The 16,867-nt window shown below is 34.7% G+C and overlaps 7 protein-coding genes across 9 annotated transcripts; 3 read left to right on the forward strand and 4 right to left on the reverse strand.

Moving 5' to 3' along the window:
• Positions 1-2,804: 2,804 nt before the first annotated feature.
• T16H12.9 (uncharacterized protein) lies at positions 2,805-5,726 on the forward strand. The gene is made up of 8 exons (NM_066843.4): positions 2,805-3,010; positions 3,577-3,708; positions 3,756-3,836; positions 4,107-4,206; positions 4,343-4,401; positions 4,705-4,966; positions 5,319-5,431; positions 5,490-5,726. The coding sequence occupies exons 1-8, from the start codon at positions 2,933-2,935 to the stop codon at positions 5,574-5,576; spliced, it is 912 nt and encodes a 303-aa protein (NP_499244.2). The 5' UTR covers positions 2,805-2,932; the 3' UTR covers positions 5,577-5,726.
• vps-29 (Vacuolar protein sorting-associated protein 29) lies at positions 5,463-6,568 on the reverse strand. Of its 2 annotated transcripts, none has more exons than NM_001027817.4 (4): positions 6,520-6,568; positions 6,321-6,478; positions 6,128-6,272; positions 5,463-6,005 (listed from the first exon to the last, which is right to left on the reverse strand). In NM_001027817.4, exons 1-4 carry the CDS (start codon positions 6,520-6,522, stop codon positions 5,736-5,738), a joined length of 576 nt encoding a protein of 191 aa, NP_001022988.1. In that variant the 5' UTR covers positions 6,523-6,568; the 3' UTR covers positions 5,463-5,735. The 2 variants fall into 2 exon arrangements, with proteins under 2 accessions (NP_001022988.1, NP_001022987.1); NM_001027816.4 differs by having other exon boundaries at positions 5,613-6,005; positions 6,321-6,466; positions 6,520-6,556.
• An 88-nt stretch (positions 6,569-6,656) lies between these two features.
• nuaf-7 (Protein arginine methyltransferase NDUFAF7 homolog, mitochondrial) lies at positions 6,657-8,270 on the reverse strand. The gene is made up of 7 exons (NM_066845.8): positions 8,041-8,270; positions 7,918-7,991; positions 7,665-7,876; positions 7,382-7,616; positions 7,020-7,325; positions 6,883-6,971; positions 6,657-6,835 (listed from the first exon to the last, which is right to left on the reverse strand). Exons 1-7 carry the CDS (start codon positions 8,263-8,265, stop codon positions 6,696-6,698), a joined length of 1,281 nt encoding a protein of 426 aa, NP_499246.2. The 5' UTR covers positions 8,266-8,270; the 3' UTR covers positions 6,657-6,695.
• Positions 8,271-8,545: 275 nt separating this feature from the next.
• On the forward strand, positions 8,546-10,376 carry mett-10 (U6 small nuclear RNA (adenine-(43)-N(6))-methyltransferase; the record flags this gene model as incomplete). Of its 2 annotated transcripts, NM_181931.10 has the most annotated exons (6): positions 8,553-8,753; positions 8,824-8,932; positions 8,978-9,123; positions 9,178-9,443; positions 9,494-9,662; positions 9,711-10,214. In NM_181931.10, 6 exons carry the CDS (start codon positions 8,553-8,555, stop codon positions 10,212-10,214), a joined length of 1,395 nt encoding a protein of 464 aa, NP_871660.1. The 2 variants fall into 2 exon arrangements, with proteins under 2 accessions (NP_001379069.1, NP_871660.1); NM_001392185.1 differs by having other exon boundaries at positions 8,546-8,753; positions 8,824-9,123; positions 9,711-10,376.
• A 100-nt stretch (positions 10,377-10,476) lies between these two features.
• On the reverse strand, positions 10,477-12,428 carry ZK1128.3 (uncharacterized protein; the record flags this gene model as incomplete). The annotated part of the gene is made up of 8 exons (NM_066847.3): positions 12,310-12,428; positions 12,183-12,260; positions 11,722-11,814; positions 11,395-11,677; positions 10,899-11,176; positions 10,782-10,840; positions 10,589-10,734; positions 10,477-10,544 (listed from the first exon to the last, which is right to left on the reverse strand). The coding sequence occupies exons 1-8, from the start codon at positions 12,385-12,387 to the stop codon at positions 10,477-10,479; spliced, it is 1,083 nt and encodes a 360-aa protein (NP_499248.1). The 5' UTR covers positions 12,388-12,428.
• A 46-nt stretch (positions 12,429-12,474) lies between these two features.
• gtf-2H3 (General transcription factor IIH subunit 3) lies at positions 12,475-13,658 on the reverse strand (the record flags this gene model as incomplete). The annotated part of the gene is made up of 5 exons (NM_066848.7): positions 12,475-12,731; positions 12,781-12,837; positions 12,885-13,204; positions 13,273-13,504; positions 13,557-13,658. 5 exons carry the CDS (start codon positions 13,656-13,658, stop codon positions 12,552-12,554), a joined length of 891 nt encoding a protein of 296 aa, NP_499249.2. The 3' UTR covers positions 12,475-12,551.
• Positions 13,659-14,290: 632 nt separating this feature from the next.
• Positions 14,291-16,435, forward strand: ham-3 (SWI/SNF chromatin-remodeling accessory subunit 1). The gene is made up of 6 exons (NM_066849.6): positions 14,291-14,346; positions 14,396-14,527; positions 14,586-14,837; positions 14,890-15,421; positions 15,528-15,828; positions 16,162-16,435. The coding sequence occupies exons 1-6, from the start codon at positions 14,293-14,295 to the stop codon at positions 16,229-16,231; spliced, it is 1,341 nt and encodes a 446-aa protein (NP_499250.1). The 5' UTR covers positions 14,291-14,292; the 3' UTR covers positions 16,232-16,435.
• Positions 16,436-16,867: the final 432 nt, after the last annotated feature.

A 16,867-nucleotide genomic window follows, 5' to 3' on the forward strand; every position in this document is an offset into this window, starting at 1 on the left:
TATTGCTGAAATACCTTTTTAAAAGTATTGGAAAAGTTTAACATATTCAAGCAGGGAAATTGAAATATACATATCAAGAAAGTTGGAGTGGCGCCAGTGAAGAAATTGTAAAATCAAATCATTTTATGGTACCATTTCTACTAATTTTATATAAATTTAATTTCAATTGTATTGTATTAAAGTGCTTGTATTCGAAAATTGCTAGGGTTCAAACCAACCCTCAAATTTTCAATCGATGAAAAATAACCAAATTTTTAAAAAATCTTTAAAATATAGAGCAATGTCAAATATTTGAAACCTTACAATGTATGAAACGGCAAAAATGAACCTAACTCGATTAGTGGTGCAAACTGAGTAATTGCGGATTTTTTACTGGAAATCAGAATTCAAGGTTTACTGTGATATTTAAGATTTTTGCACTATAAAGGGATTTTGAGCAACTGGTGGTACTTCAAGTTCACAAAATAAGGAAGTTTGAAATAAATGTTATCAAAACTTGTGTGATTAATGAATACTTGAACTTGTTCCAACCGGCTATATGTGAAAACAACCATGTCTAGGAGATGTCTAGGCAATGCTTCGACGCAAATGAATTTCAGTCTCCAACCTACGTATTCGAACTAAGTGCTTTTGATAAAAATTATCTCGTGATTATTCAGTTGGGATACTACCAAACTTCTTCTGTGAGAAAGTCTTTGAAAATCATATAACTCTCTTTAGATATTCAATTTTTGCTCCGAGATTATTTAAATATATAAACTATACTTCAAAAGCCTTCTAATTGTATGTTTTTGATCTCTATTCTCACATGACCATTTTTAGTGCAAAATAAAAAGACAAATAAAGACTATGAGTACATTCTTCCTAATTTCAGACACTAAATACCCTGACATTATTTTAGCGTTATTTATGTTTTCTAGAAAATTAGCAATGAGTCAGATTTATTATTGACAAAGATAGAGAGAATTTGAAAATCAAGAGATTAAAATTATGATGTAATAAAAATAATTAGGCATATGTGTGTAAATTATCCTGTTCCGCATCATACTCTACATAAATTTAGAATAATTTGCTCTTTCAAAAACATGAAAAATTCTATATAAAAGTAGTCTAGTTATTATCGAGATTTTGCGATTTTCACAAAATACGGTAACCGGTCTTGTATTAAATGCAGGAGCCCGCGCCGAAAAACTGAAACATAACACATGAATGTATGAATTTAATTAAAATACTTAAAAATCCGAAAAATCAGACGTGTTGAAACCAGACACCGTTTTTTTTGGAACAGTAGAATCAGAGGTAGGTAGGCGATAATTGCCGTTCGGAAAATTTTTTTTATTGGCAAATTGCCGGTTTGCCGATTTGCCGTTTGCCGGATATCAGATTTGCCGGAAATGTTTAGAAGAATATTTTATAAGACGAATTTTTGCCAATTGAAATTAAAATTCTGAAATTTCCAAAAAATGTGCAAAACCACAATTTGGCGAAAATTTTCGACACTTGCCTTTCCCAGGCAAATTCGGCAGTTCAGAAACTTGCCGGTTTACCGATTTGCCGAAAATGTGCCCACTCCTAGTATGATATTAGTATGAATAGTATGAATAACGGTTTTCATGCGCTTTCCGATCCATACAGAAATAAATTCCAAAAAACTTGTTCAGGAAGTTTAGTAAATTAATGAAAATGCGAACTGGCTTGTTTTATATTAATACGGTGGTTATTAGTATAATCTCTGTAGAATTGAAATTTCAGTTTCATCAATATTTAAGACACTAAACATCTGAAAAAAATCACAATGGGGATAAGCTCGAGACATTGTTTTTTACTTCAAAATAGTTATATTCCTGGTACGAGACATGTGATTAGTTAAAGTTGTATCGCGCGGATCAAATCTTCAGGGACGTTAAACACAGTTATTGTATCTTGTTAGCAGTTAATTGAACGCACTAGAAAAAAAAGTTTTCAGAAATATTCAGAAGGGAGGTAACATGGGTAATACTAATTCCAGTTATCAAGCTTCTAGCAAGAGCAAAAAATCAAAAAATTATACAGAAATTCCCAGCATAAACCAAAATAGATATTATTCCGCGAGTCATAAAAATTTGGAATCATTGTCAGATTAGTCTAAGCTTGCACTAGTTGTCATTTCAAATTTAAGAGCAGTTCGCAAATGATCACGTGAATACAGAATGCTTCTGTTTTTAAAAGACCAGTATCATCAAGCATACGTCGTAGTTCTCGGCTATTATTAATTTTTATTTATATGAGAAAAAAAGGAAAGTACATTTTTATCTCGGAGTACTGGTGAGATATTTTAATTATTGAGATTATTGACCAAACATTAAAAAGTTTAGAATAATAGGTGTTATTTGCATTTTTGACAATTTAAAATTTGATTTAAACATTTCAAAATCATGTAAATTTTTAAATAACCTAACTTCACTTTTTTATAACGTTGAAATCGCCCGGCTATCCTTTCACCCTTTGGCGTTGATGTCCTTTGTTTATAGATACTTTCATAAGTTCGTGCAATCTGTATTTTTTACTAAAACTTGTCCGAAATTTTTAAGATATTTACACAAAAAATCTAAATTTTAGTTTTTTTTTTCATAACTCTTTCCAAAATTAAATGCCAACTGAAAACACTTGTTCAACTCGTAAAACTTAGTGTTTATATTAAAACTTAATCTCCGTATGATTCAATGTTTTTCAATTTTTCCATAGAGAGATCATCTAGTGTTCAATTTGAAAAAAGAGACACCGACACACACACATCCGATTGACTGCAAACAGTTAAACATCTGTAGGTTAACTGTTTCGGGAGGCGCAGACTGCCCTGTATTTAAACTAGCTCGACTACTACTCTCTTTCTCTTCTAAACTATCAAAAAACCTTTTTTCCTCTTTTTCAATTAAACTTTTTAAAGGTCAAAATGAATAGAATTGCATTGGTTTTTCTGTATTCTTTATTTTTATTTAATTTGGCAATTGGTAGAGTCGAGAGTCAAACTGTAAGTTTTCTGAAACTTAACTTACTATTTAAAGTTATTCAAAACCACTCCTGCTAAATTAAAAAGATTAAAAACAATTATTGTGAAACCTTTCAAAAATTTTCTTAAATTTTTTCTTTAGAAAGTGGTGAAAACTGAGCTTCCAAATAATATTGGAAATCGACCAAATGAAAAAAAATTTCTAGGAGTTTTTAAGTTTTTTGCAATTTATTTTTAGGTGAATTTTCAAAGGGGTTCGAATCTGCAGCAATTATTCAGAATGCCCAGATTTTTGAAACATTTAGTAATTTACCAATACTTTGACTGAACTTTTTGAAAAATCTGAAGAAATTTTTGAGGTTCTTCATTATTACATTATAAGTGTACTGAAGACATTCCTACTCCACCTTTATGAATAAAAAAATACAAATGAAATATTTAAAAAATATCAATTTTTTCAAATTCCTATTCAAATTCAAAATTCATCAAATAAATGAAATGTTCATTTTCATATCTAAATTTTTCTTTCAGAGCAATTAAAACCATTGTGTAGGAATCAATTAAAAATTACAATATGTATTTTTCAGTGCCAATGTATCCAACCGGATCCATCAATGCTCAATTGTTTGGGATATGACAGTAAACTCCAAGCCGACACGATAGATGAAGCCATTGCCTCATTTCCAGATTTATCGCTTAATGATGATGTTGCTAATCAGGTTTTTTTGTTGGTAAATTCAACTTCAAATATGAATTTTTATTCCAGAAATTCAGCACTGCAGATGTAGGATGTGTAACCAAGGAATGTCAGGATTGCAGAAAAGATATGAGAAAGCAGCTGCAAAAGGTCAGTTTTCATTGGAGAAAGTTCTAGAAAATTTACTTTCATTACTCATCAAGAAATAGATTTTTATTTACTTTAGGATTAGGAGGGGGTTGCCAATTTGTTCAATGGTTCGTGAGTTTATAGAAAACAGTTTTTGTGTGTTTTGTTGTAGTAGTAATGTATAGTTTTTGAACCAATTTATTAAGTGTTGTTAGTGCGGGGAGCTGTTTCAAAACATTCAAAGTATGTATATAAGAGTTATTTCAAAATGGACTACGGTGTTTTTTTAAGGTCGGCCTTCTCGCAAAAGATATCAATGATATTGTTGCTTCTCAAGTTGATTCAAATTCAACTTGCACTAAATATGGATTTACCAGGCAGCAGCAAAAAAGTATGTGTTTGCTAGTTTAAAATTTTCATCATTGAAAATAATTTATATGTATAAAGGCTATAGGAAATTCACGATATGTACCTTTTTTTAATGAGGAAGACTCTAAACTGTTCATCAAATGAAAAATTAATTTCAGAAAGTCACGACGATGACGATGATGATGACGATTCAGATAGTGACGAGTCTAAAGAAGAGGTTAGTTCATTAAAAATCATTTTTTCAGAATTTTTTTAATTTTCAATTGAGATAAAATTTAAATTCAGCTGAAACAAATATTTTCTATATTCTACATTCAAATTGAACGAAAATTTTTAAAGAATTTTGAATTTCCTCCAAAATGATAATTGCTCGAGTTTTTTGCTCCGCCCACGATTTGCTCCGCCCACTATTACACCAATCAGGTGGAGTTGGTGGAGTTCAAAGCAACTTCTCCATTTTTGTTGCGATTTCAGCAAATCAGAAATGGTTCGAGTGAATTATAGTATTTCAAAATTATAGGAAGAGAAGAAGAAACGCGACAGAAAACATAGACGAGACAAAAGACAAGCAATTACTCAAGGATCCCAAAACAATACGGACCCGAACTTGATTGGAACTCGTTTCACAATATCATGTGCAATGAAAGGTGTATCAGTGGATCCAACTGGAACTGTGTCTTTGTGTTCTTCTTGTTGGGTCTGGAGGCAATTGCCGAGCAATTACAGGCCTCAGTATATTAATGAACTTGTTTGCGATAACACTGACAGCGATTGTTTGAGTGGTAAGTTTGAATCAATCAAATGCTATTGTACTTACACTAAATTCTGAGAATGCGTATTGTGCAACATATTTGACGCGCAAAATGTCTCGTAGCGAAAACTACAGTAACTCTTCAAATGTTCTTGTGTCGATTTACGGGCTTTTCGATTTTCCTCCGTTGCCGTCTTTTTGTCAATACTGACACTATTCGAAAAGATCTTCGCGAATTCGAATATTCGTTTCGAAATTCGAGCCCGTAAATCGACACAAGCACTACAGTAGTCATTTAAAAAATTACTGTAGTTTTCGCTACGAGATATTTTGCTCGTCAAATGTGTTGTGCAATACGCATTCCGTAATAACTCTTATTTCAGGTTATGCAACTTGCTCTGTAGGCCATCGAACTTTCGAAGCAATCAGAAACGACAATGGAGTTCAAACCCAGGTGACTCTTACCGCAGGATCCTATTGTGAATGCAGAATTTCCGTAAGTTCTGCTGCAACTGACAAAACTATAGTTTAATAACGTCATTTCTCATTTTCAGAAGAGCTCATCACTACAATCACTAGTAGAGGGCACTGGAATCAGTGGAACATACAATCCTCTTAGCAATCATACGACGCCAGTTTGACTGCCAAATCGGATTTAAAATGTACATAGGAAGGTCGATAATAAATTTTTTTTTCACTGTACATTTCACATGAAATTCAAAACTGGGATGAGTGGAAGTGATTTTGGAACGTATAGAAATAAATATAAAAATAAACTGATTGAAAAAATATAAATAGTATTATGTGGTCTTCGATTTCTTGTAAATGATACGATCCACTTTGACAGCGTCGTCAATCAGACGGTACAAATAAGTGACAACGTTGTCGGCTTGGACATCGAGAAGAGCAAATGAAGGGGTTGTTGGTTCCGTTTTGGTGACACTGAATGAGCCGGTCGCACTTCCTGGATCAACGAAGAATCGGCCATTCTTTTCGACAGCACTGCATTCGTAGGTGTTTCCAGTGACAAGAATGTCGACATCGAGTTGTCTTGCCAGCAGTTCGAGCATCTGAAAAATTTAAAATAAGAAAAATAACTTTGAGATATTCAGTTTGTTGTAAAATTGAAAAATTTAGTAAATTTTAAAAACAGAAAAATCACCACCTTTAACGATAAAACTAAAAAACTCACTCTCTGATCTCCCCATGGAATAATCTGATGACCATGGCAAACTCCAATGCGAAATTGTCCGACTGTTACCACTTTTGTGTCCGGATACTTGAGGGTTTCGTCGTCGAACTCTCCTCGAACAATGTGTACGTCCGATGATAAGGTTCTGAAAAGTTAATTTTATAATGAACACACACGAGAAGCAATGAAAAACCTCAAATAATCAAAAGTTTCTCGTGAGCACAAATTTCCGGTGCACAGAACATGTTGCATCTTGTTAGGAACCAGAAGCTTCCGGAACTTTGGCGAAATATTGGCTGCTCGATGAGGCAGGTTGAAGTCGCCGATTAGGAGCACCAGCTGAAAGTTCAACTATTGATTGATAAAAAATAAACTATAATTTGATTTATTACCATGTTTGTGGCGTAGTTCCGTCAAAAATCTGGATGCCTGAAAATAAAGAATCAAATAAAAGCAGAAAAATATATAAAACCAAGGACTTGAAAAATTATTGGATACAAACCATGTTTAGATGAATAAATAAAAATATAAAAGAAACTAATTCATTCCAATAACAAAATATCTAAATTTAATTCTCCGTTGTCTTCTTTTTGGCTGAAAATCCAGCTGGGCCTCCTCTCTGCTCTAAAATGAATTCAAGAGTTTTTGGAAATAGCGCCCAGGCTTTGAACTTCAATCCCATATCGCCCATCAACATATTGTACGATTCTGTAATGAAATCAATTAGTTTTACATATTAAAAAGGTAGAATTCACCAATTAGTTGTTCTTGTTGTTTCCGGTCCTTACAAACTTGCAATAAGCGTCGTAGCCTGTGTTCAATTCCAAGTTGAGCAAGGAATTCTCTGGAAATTTTGGAATTATTATCAATTTAACTTTAATTTCCTTTAAACCTTTGCTCATTTGGTCCGTAGATAACAACACGATCTTTGACAAGAGTCGATAAGTATCCAAAGTCGACATCAGCAGTTAAATCTGCCAATCCAGGATTTTCCAGTGTATCAACTTGCTTGTGATTCTTGTATGCACGGAAAGAATGCGTGTTTCGAGAACCGTCATGCCCATAGTCGACTAGAAGAGAGAATCCTCCAAATGTTGTAATTCTATCAACGATTTGATTCACAACGGTTCCAGATTCAGGCGAGCATTCCCATGTTACACGAGATGAGTCATCACGAATTGCGGAAGGGATTAGTCCTCTGAAAAAAATATTTATATATCGGAAAAATATTTAAAAACGATTTTTTTTACTAACTTTGTATGTAAATTTTCTCCTTTAGATTTCATGAAACACAAATCCCCATCCTTCGTAAGATTTACGTAAACTTCGTTCCACGAGTCTCCCGATTTATGAAATTGATGAATTGGAAGAGCATCGAGAAATTCGTTTCCTATGAAGACAGTGAATCCGTCGGGAATATCATCAATCGATTTGTACCAGTAGATATTTACACCGGTCCGTGTTTTGTTTTTTCGGATGAATGGAGTATCTGAAAATATATAAAAATTTAAGTTTTTTTCGACCTGCAAAAGGATACCGATTGAATTTTTAGACGTATAAATACATAATGATTTTTCTTGCTCATCAATTAAAGCATCAGACGTCTCTACTAAATGAACAGACACATCTTTGTCGTTGAACTTGGCCAATGCGTTCAGAACATCATTCATCAGCTGAGCCCGTCCAGGTCCAAGCTCCACGAGCTGCCATGATCCTTTGTGTCCCGTATTTGCTAGCTCATGAAATACCCTGAAGAATAAACAGTTTTCCTCGTAAATTTACATCCATACCATACTCCGATCATTTCACCGAACAATTGAGTGAGCTCCGGGGAAGTAATGAAATCTCCTTTAGCGCCGAATACCTTAAAATATCTGAATTAACAAAGAATGACAATTTGGAGATGAGATAACCTTCTGATCTTTCGAAAACTGTCCGTAATATCCAACAAGAGGTGCGGAAACACAGGTCTTCATGTATTCAGCAACTGTGATCGGCCCGGAAACTCGAATTTTGTCCACAAGAAACTTCTTCAAGTGATTGGTTTTTTCGGGCGATGCATAACCGGGTGGTTTTAAGATTTGCTTCGAATATTGGCGTAGAGAATTAATCAGGATATTTTGAACACGTAACGACATCGCTCCTTCAATAAACAAACCGGAAACGGTGTGAAGAAAATAAAGAAAAAAAAGCAATTAATATTTTGCGCGTCAACTTCGCTGCCTGATCTGCATGTTACGCCGTGTGGTGTTTGCACAGGTAGGATTTACGAGATTTATTTAGTTTTTTTTTCTTGAATTTATGGATTTATGTATTTTCAAACCCTCGAAAACATATAATATGTGTCGTTTCCTCGTCTATTTTATAAATTAAATTGAAGAAATATATATATCATTATTTATATATCATGCTTTTATATTTCAGGATGTCACAAAACAACGAGATGCATCCTCGTAACCCTTATCGAAACAAGCCGCCGGATTTCAAAGCATTGGCAGTGGAGTATCCAGAGTTCCGCAAGTTTTGTCAATACGTGAGCAACGGAAAAGTTACGTTCGATTTTAAAAAGGATGCTGCTGTTCGCTGTCTCACTCAGACTTTGCTGAAAAAAGATTTTAATTTAGATGTAAGTTTTTTGAAACTTTTTGAAAACTAATTTTAAAAAACCATGTATGTATATATATTTATGTTTGTAGGTCGAAATACCACCAGGACATTTGGTTCCACGTGTTCCGCAAAAACTCAATTACTGCCTGCTCATCGATGATCTCCTCAAAGCGAATAAGCTAACGAAGAATGTGATTGGTATTGATATTGGCACCGGAACATCGTGTATTCATGCTTTAATAGGAGCTCGGCAGTTTAACTGGAAGTTCATTGCCACTGACGGAGATGAAAAATCAGTTCGTGTAGCTCATGAAAACGTGGCAAAAAATGGGCTGAGCAGTTCAATTTGTGTAGTTCATGTGAATCCCGATGTTAAAACAGTGCTAATGGTAATTAAACTTTAAATTTTAATTTAATTTATAACAAAAAAAAATGTTTTGTAGGATGTAGTCAACACGATTCCGGATACAGATTATGCATTTTGTATGTGTAATCCTCCGTTTTTCGAAAAAGGAAATGGCGATGACAAGTTTTGTGAAGATATCTCATCATCCACGGAAACATATTCAAATCGTGTTGCTTCTGAATTCCGAACCGCTCCTCACTCTGCTACCTTCGCCTCAAGTGCAGAATTATTTGTTGATGGAGGCGAAGTAGCTTTCGTTAATAGGATTATTGATGACAGTGTGCTTCTACGGGATAGAATCAAGTAAATTTCGAATTTTTTAATATTTATATGAATATTATACAGCATTTCAGAATCTACACAACAATGATAGGTCGAAAGTCTAGTCTGAAGCCCCTGCAAAATCGTCTGCAACGCTTCGGAGATGACGTTAAAATTATGATTTCTGTGCTGAATCAAGGAAAAACGAAGCGCTGGATGTTGGCATGGACATTTTCAAAATCTGTATCTCTTACAACAATTGTTAGTGATTTTTTTCCTTCAAAAAAATTAATCGCGCTTGGTTTACAGGACCGTCCAATTTCATTTCAATGTCCAAAGCCTGGATTAACGAGGTTAATGCAGGAAATAAGTATATTAAATGGACGTTTGAGGCAAGAAGATACATTAGCTATTGTTGCTGAGTTCAAATGTGTGACATGGACAAATCAAAGAGCCCGGAAAAGAGCAAAAGCTATTCTATCAGAGTCTAGCATCAAAAAAGCAAAGTGGAACTTCTCAAACGTGGCTTGTCAAGTAGCTTTTGGAGCTGGAGATGGAAAAGATTCATACACAGACGCTGGAAACTTTGTGTCTTCTGAATCGATACCAACGAACAATTTAAATGCGTGGGATAACGCTTCGCAAGCGTACTTTCCTTTGCCGAATGGTGAAGTTCCTGGCCCGATCATTCGAATACGTATCCAAGTTTTTTCTGAAGATTCTTATGATTCGATTTCATTTGAATTAATATCCGGTTCAAAACAACACCTTCATCAACTAGTGCAGTATTTGAAAAATTTAATATGCCGATAAATAGCATAATTTTATTTATTCAATATTTATACCAATTTTGGTTTTTGTGAGATAATAAGAGCTTTAATTTATTTTTCTCTAGTGAAACAATTTAGTTTTATAAAAAGCAAGTATATCGGTTCATCTTCATATTCAAATTTAAAAAAGAAACATTCAAGGAGTTCTAGTGAGTACATCATCATCGTCGTATGTGTCTGTTGGAACTTCGTGGTTGCACAATTCCCTGAAATTTCTCTTGAAAACCTTTTCTAGGACCGTCTACTCACTCTGCCTCATCTACTGGATTCACTGGACTCAGATCCCACAACCAATGGAGAATTCGATGATATTCTGAAATTCGGAAAAATTATTACAAATTCCAAAAAATTGCATACTTTCTGGTTCCATATTGATATGAGCTTCCCTGTGACATGACCAGCTCGAAAATTCAACTAATTCGTGACTAGAATTCTCATCTGATAATTTATCCATTTCCGTTGATCCTGTGAAAATTGTATTCATAGATTGAATATGATAACGGCTGTAAATAAGAGAATATTAGACATTGATAAATTAATAAAAATATACCTAAAATCAAGAGCAAAGTGAAGAGATGGAAGATCCATGGAAGGGATATGATCAAGTTGCTGAAATAGAAATATTTACGGCTAATATACATTAAAATCCATAGATCTAGAGACTCACAACAGTTCGGGTATTCATCACTTTCTGTACAGCACTCAAATAGTCTTCAACACAAATCACACGACTCAAACAAATTGATACGGTTATACGATTGTTGATCACAGTTCGCATTTCGTTGATTTTACGCAAAAATTCTAGAACTTGAGTAAGCTTGTTGAGTGGCACAAGGAGTAGAGAAAGAAGGCATCCATCGAGAAAATGATTCCACGTGCGGAACATTGAATTCGAATCTTTTGGAATTGATGGATTCCAGTACACACGACGCATTCGGTGACTTTCTAAATATTTCATTTCGAGAAACATTGAGGCTTAATGTATTCTGGGGATGCACAAAATCAGAATTTTGAAATTAAATGGCATTCGCGCTCCTCCCCCATAATTTTGGTCTCGTTAGGTATTGGCGGAAAACCAATACCTAACGAGTCCCATATTATTATATAAGGGACGTTTTCATTTGGCGTTGGAGCTTCACTTTGATTTCAAATTTCACACTCACGAAAGTTCTCTACACTCTCCATTTCAAAGCTTCTAGTTTTCGACGGAAAAACCCGCAAAATCGAGCTAATTTTCCCATTTTCCATAGAAATTGACACAATTTCCGAAGGAATTTTAGAGCCATCATCCAGTTGAAAATGCTCATCAGATGGAACAACAAGACAAAATCTACGAAGATGCAAATTCTCGAGCGATTTTTCCTCTAGAAACAGGAGCTTATCCTCGAGCAGCTGACGGGCTTCATCTCTACGCATCCCGTGAACCCTCTCACGATCGTAAATTTCCTGAATTTTGACTTTAGGTCTCGTTGGGATTAATTAAAGAATACCTGCAAAAGTCTAGAAGCTCTGAATGGTACAACCTTTGGAACTGTGACCAACTGCAAGTCAACAGTCTGATCCACGTTTTCTAGGCCTTCCATCTGAATTCAATTTGTAGCATAATAAATTTATTGTTTTATTAAATACTCAGCTGCAAAATTTTGCGAAAAAACTACGATACCCGGTCTCGCCACGACTAATTTTTGTTTAATGCGAAAAGGTGTGCGCCTTTAAAGGGTACTGTAACTTCAAAATTTTGTTGCTGTGGAATTTGTACCCATTATTCATAGTTCGTTAAAATTTGATGTGTTTTTAAAAACATTATTATCGAAAACTATGAAAGATTACTGAAAAGTGCGCAGCAATGAAAGGTACAGTACCCCTTAAAGGCGCACACGTGTCGAGACCAGGGCTCGCGCAAAAACCACAAAACTTCACATATGAGTAATAATAACTTCAAAAATATTACTCTTTGCCGCCGATTCTTCTTTCGCGCTCCACGTCTCTTTTTGTGAACACCTCCTGGACCTTCAGCTTCTTCGTTTGGCTGTAAATCAGCTCAGAGATCAGTTGTACATACAGTATCCACTGCTTACCTCAACATCTTCCTCATCAATATCATCAAATCCTGTGTATTGAATGATTCTTCTGCCTTCTGTTAGATGTACGCTCATTGTCGAGCAATAAGCTTTTTACTAACTGATTTTGAAGTTGGAAAACCGTGTTTTAAAAAAAAATAAAAATCTAACAAGGTAAGTTCACGTTATATTTTTATTCATGAAACATAGTTAAACCGGTATTTAAAAACAACAAAAAAATAAATAAATTGTTTAACACGTTAATTCCTGATGGCCCGTTTCCTGTTCGGTTTGATTGGAAGATTGGCAATCGTGAACGCTGCTTTGCAAACTTTGCATATTGGAGTATATTGGCAGAGGACTGAAAGACAGATGGAGCACACCCAACCGGAGGATACAAGCTGATGATGACACGCACAGGATGCTCGATAATCGACTGACTGAAAATTATAAACTATGAGTTGGTTCCAGTCGTTGGTTTTGGCTTACATTATGAGAAAGCTTCGAGAATACTGCACGGTGAGTTGGATCGGTTAGCATATTAGTCTGGAATCAAATAATTAATATGAAGATCAAAAATCTGTGAAACTTACCATTAAAATTTTCAATAAAGTCTGTGGTTTTTTGGCATGTAGAAAAGATCCGCCAGTAATATCTGCTGCCTGTTGAAGGATTCCACCAGTAAAATCATCTCCCATCGATACAACATCAACGCAGATTGACTGTTTTGCAGCAGAGAAGAACAAATTCATTAACGATCCGTGTTCGCTTCCCATGATAGGAGTAATTGATATCACTACTGCTCTATTCGTAGCCTTTTCAGATGCGGTTTCCGATTGTTCTGATGTAGTCTGAGGTCCAAGAGAATCATCACATGGATCAGCAGTTACTACTCGGCTGTCTTTTTTCATATCTGAAATGTCGAAATATAGCTTCCGTTTTTATATATTTTTTTGTTAATTGGAAGTTCCTCCAACTCACGGCAAAAAGCATGAGCCAAGGCAGGTCCTAGAGGTGCTCCAATAGTTGCATCATTAGTTAATGCATCACTACTCAATAGTTCCCGCAAACGCTTCACAACAAGAAACGAAGCATTCCGATCTTCACATCTTGTAGAAGAATATATCATTTTGTTATCCACATTTCGTCCGTATGCAAAAACTAGAAGCTGATTATTTGCAGATTGTCCTAGATGAGCATTGCAGAATGATACCTAAAAATAAAATTTTTGATGAAATCTTTTAGCGGAATCAAATCAAACATACGATTGCTCGTAGAATAATTCCAATTGTTCGATCACCGTGTGCACTTGCTAGCATTCCCCATGAGCAAGATGATGTTTCGATTAAGACCGATAGTGTGCTCATCTGGAATTATTTAAAAATTATTTCATTTATACTTGGATAATTGACATTAATTTACGAAATCGTCAGACATTTGGAAACGTTAAATAAATGCTGGCCTAGAAAACGAACATTGCGGCCTTGCAGGGCAGAGAAAATCGATAATGAACACTCACACCGCTCCGTGTGCTCCTCTAGCTCTTTCTGGCTGCACATCTAACAATTATTAGGATTTTTAATTTTTTTTTCCCTTTAAATTGAGAAAAAATACTATTAAATGTTGTCGTATCCTTAATAATTAATTATTTTTCACTTCAAGAATAGAGAAATTCATTATTTTAAAATTAATTAATTATTATTAAGAAAAATATTGATTCTAAAAAGGAAAACAACTCGAATTAAATTTGAAAAAAAGAAAAAAAAGAATAGAAACACACATTAAAGGGTAAGTTGTCCCGATGCGGTGCGGGTCTCGTCACGATTTCAACAAAAGCTGCATGCGCCTTTAAAATAGTACCGTATTCGTATCGACTTTCTCTCATTTTTGAATAATTTCTCGCTTCATTTTTCTTGTGTTTAAACATGTTTTAAGACAAATAACTTATTATTTTTATCTTTCTGGCTATTTGTTTTGAAAAAATCTTCATATTTTTCAGGAATGCAAACTCAAGCGCGGCCACCAGTTCCGCAGGGGCCAAGATTCAACCATCCGGTAAACTTTTAAATCGTTTTTCTTTTAAAAATACCTTTTTGATTTACAGGCAACACCACAGCAAGTACGTCGGCCGATTAACGCGCCGTTGCCTGGACAAACCGCTCAAATACAGGGAAACCGGGGCCCACAGCCTCCGAAAAAGAAAAAGCGATATGCCGATAAATTAATTCAACCAAAGGTAAATATACTTGAAAACTTTCGAATTTTCCTTTAAAAAAATAATAAAATAATTTCAGGTTCGCGAACTGGTTCCCGAATCACAAGCCTATATGGACTTGTTAGCATTTGAGCAGAAGCTTGATTCAACAATTACAAGAAAGAAGATTGATGTTCAAGAAGCTCTGAAAAGACCCCAAAAAATCAAGAAACGTCTTCGTATATACATATCACACACATTTATAGCTGGAAAAGAACCAGAGAAGGAAGGCGACGATGCATCTGTTCCTATGTGGGAATTACGTGTTGAAGGACGACTTTTAGATGATATGGTAGGACATATTGAGTTAACACATTAAAATTAATTGGTTTTTTCTGTTACAGCAACATCCCACAGTTGGAGCAAATCCCCGTCCAGCTCCAAAACGGAAATTCAGTTCATTTTTCAAAAGCCTAGTTATTGAGCTGGATAAAGATATATATGGCCCAGACAACCATCTCGTTGAGTGGCACCGTACTCCACAAACCAATGAAACTGACGGATTTCAAGTGAAGCGCCCCGGAGATCGTCCCGTTAAATGCACAATCCTTCTTCTACTCGATTATCAGCCAATGAAGTTTAAACTTCATCCGAGACTTGCAAAAGTTCTCGGAATTGCTGCAGAAACTCGTCCGAGAATTATTGAAGCCCTGTGGCAGTACATCAAAACTCACAAGCTTCAAGATCCACAGGATCGTGATACAATCAATAATGATCTTTTCTTGGAGCAATGTTTTGGTGTGAGCAAGATGAGATTTATGGAGATTCCTCAAAGACTTCATCAACTCTTGCAACAGCCTGATCCTTTAGTCTTGAATCATATTATTCAGCGGCCTGATGATGGTCAAGATAAAACTTCTGCTTGTTATGATATTGGTAAGAACTTTATAAATTAATTCTAGATTTTTTAAGACCGGAAGTTTGAAAATGTTTTAGTTTTTCAATTTTTCCTGTAAAAATCTCTTTCTCATTTTTTCTTCAGATGTCGAGCTCGAGGATCCAGTCAAACAACAAATGGCAAATTTCGTTCACAATCAAACAAATGCGAACGACATTCAACTACTTGATCAAAAAATATTCGACTTGGTAGATCAAATAAACGAGATGAAGCTGCGTCGTGATTTCTTCCTTCGTTTCTCGAACGAGCCCAGTGGATTCATCAAGAAATGGGTTGTAAGCCAGAATTCTGACTTGAAGACTTTAACAGAATCAAGTGGTGATGGAGAATCCGATCGTTATGCGACAACGTACAGTACAACTGATACAGATGAAGGTGTATCACGGTATGTTCATAAGCTAATTGAAAATATATTTATTTATAGAAAAAACTCAAATTTAACAATAGAAACCTAAAAATGTTTAAAATTGCCGAAAATTTCCTCGTTTTTGCGGAATTTTCAGCGATTTGTCAACATTTGTTTATAGTTTTAAAATAAATAAAAAATTTTTTAAAGAACCGAGGAAAAATTCCAAAACGATGAATTGCAGTTACAGTACTCCTTAAGGCTGCACAATTTTTCTAAATTTCTCCGTATTTTTGGCGAAAAAAATATCAAAAAAATTCACAAATGACTAATAATTTATCATTTTTATATCCAAAATTCTGTATTTTCCAGGTACATGTATCAGAAAATCCAACAAAAACGAGCCGAGCTGGAGCAAAGTCTCGGAATCCGCAACAATTAATAAATTATATCTCTTTCCGTATAATATCGATTTTTTCTCTCTTCCTTCTCCCTCTGCCGACCTGTAAACTGGGATCTCAACAACATTTTCAAAAATTCTCTTTTTATCGAATCTAATTACGTTTTATCTCAATTCTTCACTAATTATATAATTATTTTTCTCTCCACTCCAAACCAAATTTTAATTGATAAATTATATGCATTTTAAGCTTATGCTCGAAAATTTAAACAGTGGTTTATTTATCCAATTTATTTATTATTTTCTTTTTTACCACATGTGTGTAATATGTAAATTATAGGAAAAAACGCGCCTTTTGAAATCGAAGCACAAGTGCGCTCCATGGGCACGCGGGCTCCGCCTCAAAACGTTAGGTCTCGTTAGGTTTTTGGTGAAAAAATCGTACATTCAAACGTTTTCAATTAATTTTCCGGTTTTTTGTTTTTTTTTTTTGCTGTTTTCGGTTATTTTCAATGATTTTTACGTCGAGATCATGTTTAAAATTTTTAAAAAATCAATTTCGGCTTAAAAATGATTTGAAAAAAACAACGGAATACATTACAAAAAAACCTGCCTTTTATTTTTTTCGTCTTTTTTGCAATGTATTCCGTTGTTTTTTTCAAATCATTTTTAAGCCGA

The sequence above is a fragment of the Caenorhabditis elegans genome, chromosome III (assembly GCF_000002985.6).
Source record: "Caenorhabditis elegans chromosome III".
Lineage (NCBI taxonomy): Eukaryota > Metazoa > Nematoda > Chromadorea > Rhabditida > Rhabditidae > Caenorhabditis > Caenorhabditis elegans.